At 36.7% G+C, this 16558-nt stretch overlaps 1 protein-coding gene across 17 annotated transcripts in view; it reads left to right on the top strand.

Annotated features, from left to right (window-relative positions):
- Positions 1–16558, top strand: part of PARD3 (par-3 family cell polarity regulator) — a 661972-nt gene that overhangs the window by 258575 nt on the left and 386839 nt on the right. For all 17 annotated transcript variants that reach the window (XM_060658990.3, XM_060658996.3, XM_060658994.3 and 14 more), the window contains exon 3: positions 5577–5757. In XM_060658990.3, coding sequence (XP_060514973.1) covers positions 5577–5757 — 181 coding nt within the window. The remainder of the gene's footprint in view (positions 1–5576; positions 5758–16558) is intronic.

Genomic DNA, 16558 nt, shown 5'->3' with positions numbered 1-16558 from the left:
GAGCATGAACGGGGGAGGGTCGGAGAGAGGGAGACACAGAATCTGAAACAGGCTCCAGGCTCTGAGCTGTCAGCACAGAGCCTGACGCGGGGCTCGAACTCACGGACCGCGAGATCATGACTTGAGCCGCTGTTGGCCAACCGCTGTTGGCCGCTTAACCTACTGAGCCACCCAGGCGCCCCCCTTTCTTCATTTTAAAAGCCAGCAATGTAGCGTCTATCTAACCATTGTCACATCTCTCTCTGACCACAGTTGGGAAAGTTTTTCTACTTTACTAGATTTGTGTGATTACCCCCTTCTCAGGATAATCCAGGATAATCTCTCCAGTTTAAGGTCCTTCATCTGAATCATATTTTATTCTCTTTATTTATTTTGAGAGAATGAGAGAGCAATTGACAGAGGGGCAGAGAGAGAGAGGGAGAGAGAGAATCCCAGGCAGGCTTCGTGCTGTTAGCATGGACCGGATGTGGTCTCAATCCAGGAGAACATAACCTGAGCTGAAATCAAGACTTGAATGCTTAACCGACAGAGCCACCCAGGTGCCCCTGAATCATATTTTAAAGTCCCTTTTGCCATGGAAGGTTAACATCCACTGGTTCTTGGGTTTGGGGCATGGGCAACAAGGGGCATTATTCTGTCTACCACAACCACCATTCTCTTTTTCAATATGAGGACCATAAGGCTTAGAGATAGTTGAGGCCAGTGGATTTACCAACACCCACCGACAAAGTAAGATCAGAGCTAGTTTGGAAAGGAAGTCTCTTTGATTCTGAATCCTGTGCTCTTAGCCTCTTTGTTACATGCAGTTCTGGGCTCTCAGCATGTGATTGTACCTTAACATTAAAGGGGGTTTATAAGTGTTTGTGCGGTTTTAAAAACAGTTTGGAGGATTCTAATGTTTCTGAGTTAAAATGATTTGTCCTGAGGTAGGTGAGGAATGTATGGCCAAGTTTGGAGTTTATTTGTCTGTGGGTTTATCCTGAAGTGTGGGTGTTACCCTAAATTCAGCATGTCTGTTTTTATGGAGACTTGACTGATGAATGGATCAGAAGAAAGATTAAGCCATAACTATTGAAAGTAAAAATGAACTTTCAAAACTGATCTACTTCATGGACAGCAGCAAAGATTCCATCTGTTAAAATATGGGTATGAGTCATGTTTCACAAATTTAAAAGCAGACATTTCCTTAATTTTTTGAAGGGCATGATAGAGATTTTTAATATGTGATGTTTTGTGAAGGTCTCGTTTTCTTTTGCTCTGCTACTATATGCATTCTTGCAGAGTAGATTTTCTAAAATTATATACCCTTCCCAATTTAACACAAAATTACTTCATATCCGCACCTGGCACTTAAATTTTGGTTTAAAAGAAAGCTGTGGAAATTGTATGTTATTGGCATATTGCAAATCACCAACTGTGATTCTGCCACTGAAATTCAAACAGCATTTGTTCGTGACACAGTCCAGATTTCATAATACTTGTGTTTTCTAAAAATGCAGGAGATAATTATTGAAACTAATATACATGTATAAGTTCTTCCATGTGTGGCATTTAAAGACTCGTTCTTTGTAATTTGCAATCTCCATTTTCAGTTTGCAGAAAGGACTTGATTCTTCAGAGAACACACCATTGTAAAAAGTTAATAACAAAACTTGAATTTCATTTGCTTCCAATTAAACACCAAATGTCAGAGCTTAATATCTTCAAAATGCATATTAAGCCACACACCTTGTGAGAAGTCTTATGATATTAAAATCAAGGATGAAAATTCAGAATCTCAGTGAAGAGCTTAAAATGGATATCATTAGTTTATCAGGGTTACTGAGGTACCTTGACTTTTGGCTTTATTTTGCAAGTTCAAAATTATAAATTGGATGTTACTGGATGGATGAGCATTCTAGTGCAGGGTTATCAAATTATGGCCTGTGGGCCAAATTTGGTCCACCACCTGCTTTGTAAACAAAGTTTTATTTAAACCTATTTTATTTAAACCATGCTCATTTATTTATGTATTGCCAGTGGCTGTTTTTATGCTACAATGGCAAAGTAGAATAGTTGTGAGGGAGGCTGCATGGATTGCACAGCTCCAAAAATATTTACTATCTAGATCTTTCAATAGTTTACTGACCCCTGATCTAGTAGAATGTGTGTGTCACTAATCCTGGGAGATTCTTGCCAGTCAGTGTCAGATAAATAGGCTGATTTTATTTCTGTATATGGAAACTTCAGTGTATACATACAAACACCTTTCCATTTTTTTAACTAAGGATTTCTTTTCCCATTTATATTGCTTATTGTAAGGTTGAGTGGTCCAACTATATTTGTCCTACTTTAATTTCTTCTTACCACTTAACCTCCCTCCATGTTGTTTAATCAGCTAATTATATATGATGCCACAGCAGGGTTCTGAGCTTCATGTTTGTTTACATGTCTCTGTGACCTTAGGTTTTCTTTTTTTGTCTTATGAATTAATTGATGGTATATAAATGTTCATGGAAATAGCATTTGCTCAAAATGACACTAGTCTCTCAGAAATAAAGATTGGAATGATTAAGTATTTACCATGGTCTGTAAATTCCTCTTACTGTCCTTTAACTGATAGGACTATTCACATTGGAAAAGCTTGAATTGGAGGTAGAAGGAGTGGGGATTTTGGGGGTCAGTCATGGTTCCACTTTCCTTGGAAGCCAAGGTTAGTTTGCAAGCATAGAATTGCAGTGTGAATGACCAAGAAGGTACGACTGGTCCTTAGATCTTCATTACTCTGAGATTTTCAAGGACTGCCACTGTTTCATGATAAAAAGAAATAGATTGAATTTTAACTTTCATGGTACTTTGTAATGCTGTATTATGATATTGTAGTTTTGAAATAATTTTATATTTGAGAAGAATTGCAAAAATAGTATAGACTGTTTCCACATACCCTTCATTCGCCTCTAATGTAATAGTGGACATAACTGTAGGACATACCAAAGGTAGGAAACTAGTAACATTGAGTCAATACTGTCTGTAGCCCTCATCTGAATTTTGTCTTTTTTTTTTTTTTATAAATGTATGATTTATAAATGTATGATTTATAAATGTATGACTTTTTTTTTAATGTTTTTTTATTTTTGAGAGAGAGAGCACAAACAGGGGAGGGGCAGAGAGAGAGGGGGAGGGGGACAGAAGATCCAAAGCAGACTCCATGCTGACAGCAGCAAGCCCATTGAGGGGCTCAAACTCACAAACCTTGAGATCATGACCTGAGCTGAAGTAGGACACTCAACCGACTGAGCCATCCATGCACCTCTTGTCTCTTTTCTACTAATGTCCTTTTTGTAGCCCAGGATCCAGACAAGGACCGCACACTGCTCTGTCTCTTCCAACTTCCACAATTTCATAAGCTTTTCGTTGACTTTCATGACTTTAATATTTTTAAAGAGTTATTTTATACAAGGCCCCTTGAGTTGGATATATCTGATGTTTTCTGATGATTAGATCAAAGATACACATTTTCAGCAGGAATCACACAGAAGTAATTTTATATCCTTCTCTGCATTTTATCAGAGGGTGATATGACTTATTACTGGTGATGTTAACCTTGGTAAAGTGGTTTCTGCAAGTTTCTCCCCTGCAAAGATACTATTTTTCTCTTTTTAATTGAAAAATATTTTGTGGGGAGATACTTTGAGATCTGCAAATACCCTGTTTCTCATCATATTCTCACCCAGTAGTTTTAGCTTCCACTGGTGATCTCGCCTGCAACAACTATTGCTGTGGAGATTGTTTGGTGATTTCTTCTATTTCCATCATTTCTTCTATAACTATTAATTGCAATGCTATGGTGTGGAAGAGCTGTCTATTTTCCACCATTAATGATTTCTCCAAAGATTTACTTATATCATCATGGATTCACACATATTTAGTTTATTTTGGGGCTAAAATCTAACTGTATTATTATTTACTTGTTTACAGGTTGTCTCAGCTTTGGCCATTGAGACTTCTTTCTGGTTGGCACCTTATTTTTTTTTTTTTTTAAACTATGTTTTTTTATTTTTTAGAGTCAGAGAGACAGAGCGTGAGTGGGGGAGGGGCAGAGAGAGCGGGGGACACAGAAACCGAAGCAGGTTCCAGGCTCTGAGCTGTCAGCACAGAGCCCGATGTGGGGCTCGAACTCATGAACTCTGAGATCACGACTTGAGCCGAAGTTGAACACTCAATCTACTGAGTCACCCAGACACCGTCCCTTTCTTTTTTTACGTTTATTTATTTGTTTTGAGAGAGAGAGAGTGTCAATGAGGGAGGGGCAGAGAGAGAGGGAGAGAGAAAGAGAATCCCAGGCAGGCTTCATGGTGTCAGCACAGAGGCCAGTGCGGGTCTCAAATGCACGGAATCATGAGATTTAGACCTGAGCCAAAACCAAGAGTCAGATGCTTAACCGACTGAGCCATCCAGACGTCCCACACCTGATTCCCTTTGATGTGCCTCCTTCACTTTTGAGTACTGCTTTACTTTTTAGCATTGCCAAGGTGTTCCAGGCCCATCTATCATTTTCTCTGCCCCAACCCTGGAATCAGCTATTTTTCTAGGGAGCCCTTGTTCATTTATTGGAAAATGGTATCAGAGGCCAAGATTCAGGCACTTGTGTTCCTTCACACTGGGTGTGATCGCTTCTAGGACCTCTCAGTGGGCAGGGCTAAGAACCACACATGCATTAACATTCATCCATCCCTATCTTGTCAGTCTACCTGCCCGCTTACAAAACCACATATTTATATTGATGCCTGTAATTTCAATCTAACATCACAGAATTTATTTCCTTATTTGTAATTTCTGTTTCTGACAGTGAAAATTTTGACTTTCGTTATTCAAAATATTTTTCTTTCTTATTCATTACTCGTGTGTGTGTGTGTGTGTGTGTCTGTCTAATAGTGTGAGAATTTGTAAGCCATGCACTTGTGAGAAACAAATTTATGTGAAAGTTGTTTTCTTCTCTAACCTTAGATTAAGCAGTGAAAATAGTTTTCTAAAATTACTTAATTCTTTTCTCTCCTACCTCCTTCATTGTTCCTATTTTCTTTCTTTCAACCCTGTTCTTAGTAACTTCTGGGCGATAACTGTCTTTTATCCTTCCTATATTTCTTATGCACAAATGGGCAGACACATGTCTAATTTTTAATACTCTTTCCTACTGAGTGAAAGGTACCTTCTACCTTTTGCTGTATATACAGTACTATATATCATACATATGCATTACATATAAAAATCCATTTTCTTTTCCTCTTAGTATATCATTTACAAAAAGATTTAAATCGACCCTATTTCCTTTAGCATTCTGTGATATAAAACCATTTTATTATTTTTCATCCTTAGAGTTTTGGATTTGAAATGCACAACTGAGAAATAAAAAAGTAAACCATCAAAACTCAGGGAAAGACTGTTTCTTTGAAGTTTGGCTTCCTAAGACATAACATTTCTGGGTGCTTAGATAGCAGTATTTCTCCTCTATGGATTTATGTCCAATGTGGTATAAGTTTTTGGTAACAATTATAAATGCCTTTGTTTATAAATGCAAATTTACCTTCCATTTCTAGCTGGTGGCAGTGTTTGATGAGCAAGATCCACATCATGGAGGTGACGGCACCAGTGCCAGCTCCACGGGCACCCAGAGTCCAGAGGTATTTGGCAGTGAGCTGGGCACCAGCAGTGTCTCCGCCTTTCAGCCTTACCAAGCGACAAGCGAGATTGAAGTGACACCTTCAGTCCTTCGTGCAAGTAAGTGAAGGCTCTTTCTTCTCTGCATGTTTCATCGTAATTTGCAGGGATGCCAACTCTTGTTATCCAGCCATGCTCCTGTGAATGGAGTTCATTATCTGTTTTTATCAAAACTGATTAAGTTTAGGACCTGGGCAAATGTCTTTTGCTGGAGAGGTAGGCAAGATTCTTCACACATTAATATATTAGGTTTATTTTACTTTAGACTGGTAGACTTTTAATCGCTCACCCAAGGTAAGTAAGGATAACTGTAAAGTTATATTACCTGAATTTTTCTTTCCGTGTATTTCTTCTGAATGTTAGATCAAATAGAAAATAGTCAAAGGCCTCACAGTGAATCAGAGCATAGCATCTCTGATTGATAATCAACTTGGATACAGCCATTACTTGAACTCTATCTAAAGAGCAGGTGATGAAGTGACTGCAGGGATAGAGTTATCTTCAGAGATTTGGAAGAGTGGCTGTTAGAATACATTCCACAGGAAGGAAAATACAGGGCTTCTTGAGTTTATATTAGGAATTTGGGGTCATAGAGTACTCAAGTTCTAGAATATTTGCCTGAATAATTCTGTCTGCCATTCCTACAGATTTAGTCAGAAAAGTGAAGAACTTTTGGTAAAAATAAATTCAGTGTTTGTAATTATCTAATCTTATAATTGAGCAGTTGTTAAGAAGGTCCATTTCAATAAATTTATAAGTTAAAAATTGTTATCTTTTAGTCACATTTATGTAGAAACATTGCAGTTTTTCAAGTGCTGTGTGATTTTGCCAATAGTCTTTAGTACATCTTCGTGTATAATAGGTAATAATATATAATATTATATTATATATTTTATATTTTATTATATATTATATATTATATTATAATTTTATATTATATATAATTATATATATTATATATTATTTATATATAATATTATATATTAATATATAATATATAATTGTATATAATTATAATTATATATATTACATTATAATATCTCTATAATAATACACAGAATCCTAAATAGAATATAGTTAGATAGTATTTAGAATATATGGTTTATTCTTATAAAATTTAGGTTTGTATGCATGTATAAACATATTTTTAAACTAATTTTGTGGAAATAACATTTGATTACTACATGAATATGCTATTTTAAAAACCTTGCTTGATTTACTTCAGGCAACATTCCTCAAAATGCGAGGTATGTACCATGCATGGCATGGTGTGCAAGGCAATATGTAAGTGGTACACTAGTTACTTTTTCGGTTGTATAGCAGCTCATTAAGTCTGTGTTTTTAGTGGTTGCTTGGAATAAACTCACTTATTATTATATTTTTTAATGTTTATTTATTTATTTATTTAGAGAGAGAGAGACTGCACATGCGAGTGAGGGAGGGAGGGGCAGAGAGAGAATCCCAAGCAGGCTTCACGCTGTCAGTACAGAGCCCTACATGGGCCTCGATCTCACGAACCATGAGATCATGACCTGAGCAGAAATCAACAGTCAGACACTTAACCGATTGAGCCACCCAGGTGCCCCTAAATCCATTTATAAAAAGTAGATTGCCCAAATGTGATTTAAAGTAAATTTTAAGGCTGTCAGTGCCGAGCCTGCTTGGGATTCTGTCTCCCTCTCTCTTTGCTCCTCCCTTGCACATGCACGCACACACTCTCTCTCTCTCAAAATAAGTAAACTTTAAAGTAAATTTTTTTTTTTAAATGTTTATTTATTTTTGAGACAGAGAGAGACAGAGCATGAACAGGGGAGGGGCAGAGAGAGAGGGAGACACAGAATCTGAAACAGGCTCCAGGCTCTGAGCTGTCAGCACTGAGCCCGACGCGGGGCTCGGACTCACGGCCCGCGAGATCATGACCTGAGCCGAAGTCGACGCTTAACCGACCAAGCCACTCAGGCGCCCCAGTAAATTTTTAATTAAATAATACTATAGGTATTCAGGAGCCTGATATTTGGAAAATAGTGTCTTTATGTGAATAATTGCACCCTAATATATAATTAAATATAGAGCTTTTTCTTATGTTGTTGTTGTAGTTTTTCATTCATGTATTTTATAAAGCCGGATGTGCCTTTAATGTAGCTGCTCCTTAAAAAAGTGTTGGAGGAAAGGTAAATGCTGTCTTTATGTTAAGAAGAATTTGAATGGCATACTTTCCATCAAGTTTTGTCTTTTGACTGTTCTTCACTCAGCAACATTTCTTAACCACCACCACCCACATTTGGCTGGTCCTGTTGTGTTAAAATTTAAATGCTGTTTTCAACACAAAATCTCTCTTTTACCTTGTCTTTATTGAGAAAAGGAACTTTTATTTGAACCATTTGAAATGTCTTATAGCCATCAGTGGGAGAATATGTAAATATTACTTTTCAGTTCTGAATTTTATATGCTAAGTTTATTTAGATTTTATGGTTTGGGCAGCCCCTGGGCAAGTGTTTGGTAAGCATCTACTAAACACAAGGTTTAGTGACTATGTAAAAGTTACCCATTATATACGAATCCCCTGTCTATTAAGATGATTGGTCATGCTGTATTAATACCACTCACTCAAACATAGTACAAGAGTTGGACTATGATGGGCCAGGCATTGTGATAGGTGATGAGTCCAGAGTTGAGTTAATAAGCCCTCATCCTTGTCAACAAGGAATTTATGTTTAGTGGTCTTCCTGATTTACAAATATGGAAATAAAGAATCTAGTGATATATAGAAATTTGTGGAATTGGGGAATAGTCAAATCTAATTAAGTGCATGGTTAATATAAGGTTTCAGGTAAATAAACTCCTAATACTTAAACTTAGAGAAAGAAAGTGATAACTCTATATGTTTTCCAAGTTTTGCTATGAATGAATTCATTCCTCTACTTCTTTGCATGAAGAATTGATGTATACAATTTTTTTTTTTTTCTGAGTAAAGCAGGGAACATTAAGTTTGAGAATTAAGATAAAGCTTAGGTGGATTTAATACACAGAATTCTCATATTCAGTCTTTTTATGCTTTTTTATAAGTTGACAGTAGTTTGTCCTTGTAATACATATAAAGCAAGAACCTTGAGGTAGTTAAATTAGTGGTTCTCAGGTATGAGTGATATTTTCCCACAAGGGATAATTGCAAATATATGGAGATATTTTTGGTTGTCACAGCTGGCAAAGATGGGGTATACTGTGAGCATCTGATTAAGGCCGAGGATGTTGCCAAACATCCTACAAGGCATAGGACAGTTCCTCACGTCAACTATCCTGCCCCAAATGTCAATAGTGCTGAGGTAGAGAAACCCTGAATTAATGAATCATCGTCTTTATGGTCAAAATAGCAGTTATCTAAGAGACATTAAAACTAACACTTGATAAAAATTTTCTTGAGCCTAGTATATTGAACAGTGTTCTGAATTATACCCTTAAACTGAAGGACAAAAAATGATGACTAGCTAATAATGATATTCCTCATAGAAGGTAATCAATAGAGGGAATTATGGGCAGTATTACACAAACAGTGCAAATATAAATATTAGCACTAAAATAAGTATTTTTTAATTCCAAAAAATGTGCTTTAAAAAATGAAAAAGTAAATAAAATAGACCACATAGTGAAAGACTATATAAAAAGCTTCTTAGGTTGAAGAAATAAAGTAAAAAAAGGATAACCATAAAGAATAGGTACCTGCAGGGAATGGAGAGAATAAGATGAACGAAATGGAATCGAAGCAAGGCTGACTTAAAACCTCTTGTTTTGTATAGTTTGCATTCAAAGCATGTTATATTTTATGTGGTTAATAATCAAATTTTAATACTATTAATAGTTTAATAGTAATTCTTAAAAATCATTTGACATAACTAAACATAAATTATATGTCCAGTTGGTTGCTCAGTCATCCAAGAGTAACTATTTCAGGTAACTATAAATATTAGTAATTTGTACCACCAAGGGAAGATGGAAAAAAAAAAAAAAAAAGCATGAAACAAACGAACCTTGCAACAGTTTGTTGTTGGTAACATTGGTACCATTAGTCTTAGATTGTTGGGTGGATATTATGAGATGGAGGAAATGAAGAATTATAATAAAATTCTAATTCTATTTCTTGTGCCATTGAGGATTCAGGATTCGGGGTATAGAGGAAAAGGAATACAGATACAACTTAAGAGTAGAATACATAAAAACCCCATGATTCTCAATTTGAATAGGACATATAATGAATCTATGGTGTGTTTCATTTCACACACATACAAAAATAAATAAAAATAAAAAGAAGGAGGAAGGAAGGGAAGATTCTATATGCATTTACTGAATATGTCTAGAATTAATGCCCCAGCCCAATAACTGAACATTCCCTGATATCTAGACTGTACTTTGGGAATTGCATTTTCCATTCAAAAGGACCAGAACTGTCCTTTTGGACATTCATGGAGAAATGGCTGAATTCTGGTTCAGGGAGGAAATGTAGGAGATGATTCTGGATCATCCTGCCATATAAGAAAATAATGAAGCTATGAAAGATTACTAGAGTTGTGTCAGCAGGGCCCAGGAGTCATATGGAAGTTCCCACTGGCACAGGAGAGACTATTAGAACATTAATAAGGTTAGTAAATAGCAATGTATTCTTGAATTCATAATGACGATAAGTGAACAAGCAAGGATGGGGTGCCTGGGTGGCTCAGTCAGTTAAGTATGCGACTTCGGTTCAGGTCATGATCTTGCAGTCCATGGGTTTCAGCCCCACATTGGGCTCTGTGCTGACAGCACAGAGCCTGGAGTTGCTTGGGATTCTGTGTCTCCCTCCCGCTCTGCCCCTCCCTTGCTTGTGCTCTGTCTCTCTCTCTTTCAAAAATAAATAAACATTAAAAGATTAAAAAAATAAGTAAACAAGCAAGGTGAAGGATACTAATGGATCAACTTATTATTTGGGAAACTGATAAAAGAATTAAAGAATTAGGTATCTCTCCTCTCTTTCCTGTATGAATAGTATTATTGGGTAACTAAGTAGTAGATGAAAGGGAAGTTTCTTTGTATAGAAGTATCATAGCCAATAAGTGACGAGGTAATAATAGAATTAGAATATTACTAATTTGCCATTCCTGATGAAATAATGAATCTATGTACTTATCATCAATTACTTGCTAATATAAAAAAGATAATAAATTAAGGAGAGTGGACTAAGTATCATGTGCCTCCTGATGGAAGAATATAATACTATGAAGTGGTCTTGACAAAAGAAATTAAATTTCAATCCGATCAAACATCTAGATCCAACTGCCAGTTTTTTAGAAAATACCAGATACCTGGAAACATGTTAACACCATAGGGATGCAATCAGTCAGGTCAAGACTGTGGGAAATTATAGAAGTCCAGTGACCCAGGTTCTTCAATAGGTCAAGTGCAAGGTAGGGGAAAGAGATGGAGAAAGGAACACAGATTAATAGACACCTAAGAGACACAACATCCAATCATGATGTATGAATCTTGTTTAATGCCTGATTTAAATGAAACAGTACAACAAACGAATACCAGTCATAGGCTAATTGGTGAGTTGAGCACTGATTGAGTATTTGATATTAAGCAAGTATTTATTTCCTTTTACATGTGCTATGTTACTGAAATTATTTTCCAAAAAGTCTTTATCTTTTTGTAATACATACTGAGTTAGGTTGTTGGAAATGATATATCTGGAATTTGCTTCAAAATAAACAGGCTGGGTAAGTGAGGAATGGGTAGCTGAGTGGCTATATGGGGATTCAGTATGCTGTTCTGTTTTCATATGTGTTTATAATTATTCTTAATAAACGTGTGTGTACTTTTTCAAGGAAACACATGCATAGTGCTCTTATTTAACAGTTTCACAGTTTACTTAATTTCAGTTTTTCTTCAGCTTTGTTTCATTTAATGTAACTCAGAATTTTAACCCAATATATTTTTAGGCTTGAATATCTTTGGTTAGTCATCTTTTCAAATTTCTCTGAAACTAAGAAAATATATCCAAGTTTTAACTCTTAAATTTTTCATAAAATGCAGATATACTGCCCTCCCCTCCCCTCCCCTCCCCTCTCCTCTCCTCTCCATTCTTGAAGACTTTTTGTGGAGGTCAGATGTTCCAGGGAAGTCCGATCTTAGAATCGTGCCAGGTTCCTTTTCACCCCAGAATGCTAAATTTTTTGTATTAACTCTGGAAAACTCAGACTGAAGATTCAAGGTTCCTTTGGAACTGGCCCATGCCCTAATAATTGTAAAATTTCTGGAAACGGTATTGCTATAGAAATGTTGTGAAAGTGCCCTAAGCTGTGTCAATTTTACAGTTAGTTTTTATCCATTACTGGCAAAATTTTATTTAAATAGTGCTGTTTGATTAATTACTAAGATTTTACTAGTTTCCTAACTTTTAGAACTTAAAGAAATGTTGATAATTATTACAGAAGGATTGTGTCCTAAAATTAGCACCTCTTTCCTTTTCTTTCTTGATCTCACAACTTTTTTTCTTACCCACGCATATGCACATTGATTTTGCCTTGCCAAGAGAGCCAAGATCTTTGCTTTAGAAATCTATTCTCTTAACATGAACTGGTATTAGAATACTATTTTCCGGATTTGATTTAAATATATATTGAAAAATAGAAATAATATTCCTATTGTATTTCCTTTTAACTTGTGAAGTGGAGCATGGCATACAAATGGTATTCTCGGTATTTCAAATAATTACCTTCTTACTGTGCAAGTTCTATTCAGCATATAAAACTCATCCAGTTTTGTTGTAGATGCAATCTGATTATTACATGTTGACAAGGTCATATATCTATTAATTGGATTGGAGATGGGATACAAAATTGCTGTAATTATTGTAATTTTCTAGCTAATTGCAGGGTTGGTGGTGAATATTTTACTTCTGCAAAATGAAAAACAGTATTCCATCAGAAGTTGTTTTATGGGGTTTCAGACATTTTGTTTTATATCTTTGTTGCTTTTTGCCCACAAAGTATCTCTTTTGTATTTTTTGTGTATTGATCTGCCTCTGAATGTCAGAGTGCTCATTGGAAGGGATCAGTGGAAGCAGGCACAGACAGAGAGCTGGGTAGTACTCTCAGCTCCCTCTTTGTTCTGGTTGCCACGTTACCTCTATTGTTTATTTATAAATTGGAGTATTCTCCTTTCAGACCTATAATAAAGGTTGGATGGGTCAGGACCAACTGGAAGAAGAATCCACTTCACTGCTCTCTTGTCACCTGTGCCACACTCAGAAGCAGTCCCTGAAATGAGCATTTTTAAAATTAAATTCAGATTGTTTATGTGTTCTTTTTTGGTATTAAAAAAGGAAGTGAATTATTAGCCCACTTTGTATTGTAATGTGGGGCTTATTTTACATATTCTCTCTCCTATTTTTGCTTTATTTAAGGTAAGCTAGCTTCCAGAGCTGGAAGCCAAATTGACATTTTGAAAATAATGGTATGTACACAAGGTGGGTGTTTGGAGGACTGCAGCTGGGTGGGGACTGTGCTACTGAGGGGTGTTGGAAGCTCACTGCAGAAGATGGTAGAAGCAGGCTGATGTTTATTCCCTGCTGAAATATAAACTGGAGGCGCAGGTGAAAATTGCCAAACCTAATGAGCAATTTGGCAGATAAGATGGGCTGTCAGGCGACAGCAGTTCAGCAGCAGGCACACTGTCTGTGAACCTGCTTGTTTGTTCCAGAGGACTACATTTAAATACCATAAATAAAATCTTTTTTTTTTCATTGATATTTGGTATCACAAAGGTGCCTATTTTTATCCGTCAATTTTCCAATTAAATAACCAGCAATCAACATATGGTGATTTTGGTTGTGAAATTGTTTTCAAACTTGTGAAATGCGTCACTCATAAAAAAGGAACAAAATACATTTTCCACACATCAGAACACAAGTAATAGTAGGTTTTAAAATACACTAATAAAAGATAAGTGATCACTTGCTTCATTGGACTGAAACATTTCATCTGTGGTCTTTATGTTGCAACACTCCAAAGTAACTTTGTAGTCTTTTCAATGTACTGTGTTATTTATTATCTGCTTATTTTACAAAAGAATCCTTACCTTCCATTGAGCATGTGAACATTTAGACGTGTGCATGGCTTCTCCTCCATTGAGACTGCCAGTATATTACTGTATATTGTGTAAGGGACATTTGAAAAAGATTTTCATATCTTTATAGAATTGTAGCAGTCCCCTAGAGAACATCCAGGCCCACCTCCCCTATTTTTACCATTGGGAACCTTAGTCTATATAAACTAACATCGTCTGTGCTTATGGCACAGCCATTGCTGGAGCTTCATGTTCAAGACAAGCCGAGTTACTGCCAAAAATGTATGAACCCTTACTGTTCCCTCAAGATCCCTTTGTTGGTTTCTTTGTGGCATCTCCAACACCTCACTTAGAGTCAAAGCGTCTTTGTGCTTCCTATCAGGCATCAGTATTTCTGGGTTACCTTTAAGCAGAGTAAACATTTGCTCCTTACATTATTTAACCACATCTGTGTGGTTAATTTTTGGCAAATCTCAACACATATGGAATATAATATTTTACACTTAATGACTGTTAGTCCATTAGGCAGAGAAGTATTATTTTTTAGAAATTCTCTGCCCCATGTCATCAGTAGGACTTTTAGCCTACAGTTAGCAGGTGATCCTTGGACAGTGTTTTCATCTGAAAAGCTTTGCCTGTGGGGGGCCCACAGTTCTGCCTAGGCAGGACCTCCACACCTTTATGTGTGGCACTTTAGGAGGGGGTGAGTTATAGGCTCCACCAGAAATTGCCTTTGAAATTAGACCCAAACTCTGTGGAACTGGACCCCTTGTGCATGAAACTCTCTCTATCTGTCAAAAACCTGCTGAAATCTGAGAGAAGAACACTTCTTACTGACTTGCTCCCCCCCTCCCCCCAACACTTCTTCCCCACTGCCTGAATACTTCTCTTCTTTTTGTCTTTGGCTAGTATCTTGTACTTGACCCTGAGGTCTTGTACCATTGCTTTTGTATTGGAATATACCTTACCTACCCAATTATATGGTCTGTTTATAAGCTGCAGAAATAGTTACTGACACTGGAAAACTTGTAAAGGTGATATAGCTATGGATATATTAAGAAGGTACATTTTAAGTCAAAGCAAGGAAGCCCATTTCCAAATGGCAATTAGAGGTAGTAATGCACAGAGAAAACAATTTTATGAACATATTGTACTACAAGATTAGGTTGTAAGCAAGGTTTCTTTTTATTTTCCCATTCTAACCATGTATGTACGTTCTTTTTTCTATTAGCGCACGCCACAGAGAGACCCATATTGTGGGTGATTTTTGTCACCATGAAAGCCTGGCAGATAAAATCCTTCTCTTCTTGCTACACTTGATATAGATCTCTTATTTGCTTCTTCAGACTGTGTTTGCTTATTTATTTTTTCATTGCTTTTAGTGTCAGAAATGGCTTTGCATCCCAGTTGTGTTTGCTCCTGTACCCAGCTGGAGATGGGCTTCATATCTCTGAATCATTTTGTCAGTCCCACATAGTGAAGGACTGCAAGGAAGCCACACAAAAGACACAAGGTGCTTGGTATTTTAACCCCCTCTGATTTGTTTTGGGAATGCAGAGGCTGTAGTCTCTATGAGGGACCCTTTTAAAAAATAATAATAATAATTTATTGTCAAATTGGCTTACATACAACACCCAGTGCTCATCCCAATGAGTGCCCTCCTCAATGTCCATCACCCATTTTTCCCCTCCCCCTCACTCCATTCACCCTCAGTGTGTTCTCTGTATTTAAGAGTCTTCTGTGGTTTGCTTCCCTCCCTCTCTGTTTGTATCTATTTTTCCCCCTCCCTTCCCCCATGGTCTTCTGTTAAGTTTCTCAAGATCCACATATGAGTGAAAACATATGGTATCTGTCTTTCTCTGACTGACTTATTTCACTCAGCATAATACCCTCCACTTCCACCCACATTGCTGCAGATGGCATGTTTTCATTCTTTCTCGTTGCCAAGTAGTATTCCATTGCATATATAAACCACATCTTCTTTATCCATTCGTAGTCGATGGACATTTTGGATCTCTCCATGATTTGGCCATTGTCGAAAGTGCAGCTATAAACATTGGGGTACATGTGGAGGGCCAAGTTTTAAAGAAAAAAAATTAAGTGTAAATCAGTGTATTAATTCCTGATGCTATTTTGTATTTACTATATTCACTTATATTGATTTATAAATTAATAGTATATTAATTTTCATGTATCGGTTCATTCCCTACAAATTTAGCAAAATTCCCTACATTCTCCTTCGTAAAGAATCTGGTTGTTACAGTGTGTGCATGTAGTATGACTCATGATGTGTAAGTGCATGTGGGCATATTTGTGCTCGAGGAACACATTTGAGAAAGGACTGATAGTGCCTTCTCTCAAAGAGATCTTTTTTATTCAGCTCTTTCCATGTCTTATGTTTGATGCTTCCTTTAATTATTTCCCTCATATTCGTACTTGATTGCATGTAAACAAATTTAGAATTTTCATAACTCCATAAAGGGGATTATGCTTCCATTCCCTCACCTAGGATTTCTCCTTCTTGTCTCACAAGTCCAAGCTGTTGACCTTGCTTCGCCTTAAAGACTGTCCCACTGTGTGTTCCCGGCATGGATCGCCTTTTTATTTATGTCCTTTCCAAAAGTTGTAGAACATTTTCTGTAGCCTACATTTTCTGTCTATCCTGTGTGTAGAGCAACCACTATTTTCAGCTCTTTCTTACCGAGTAAAGGATAAATGGGAAAATTACACCAGCTTGTGGCCTGTGCTGCAGTTGTGTTCCCAA

Source organism: Panthera onca, chromosome B4, assembly GCF_046562875.1.
Source record: "Panthera onca isolate mPanOnc1 chromosome B4, mPanOnc1 haplotype 2, whole genome shotgun sequence".
Taxonomy (NCBI): Eukaryota; Metazoa; Chordata; class Mammalia; order Carnivora; family Felidae; genus Panthera; species Panthera onca.
Note: the sequence above shows the minus strand (reverse complement) of the source record. Positions and strands in the feature narration are given on the sequence as shown.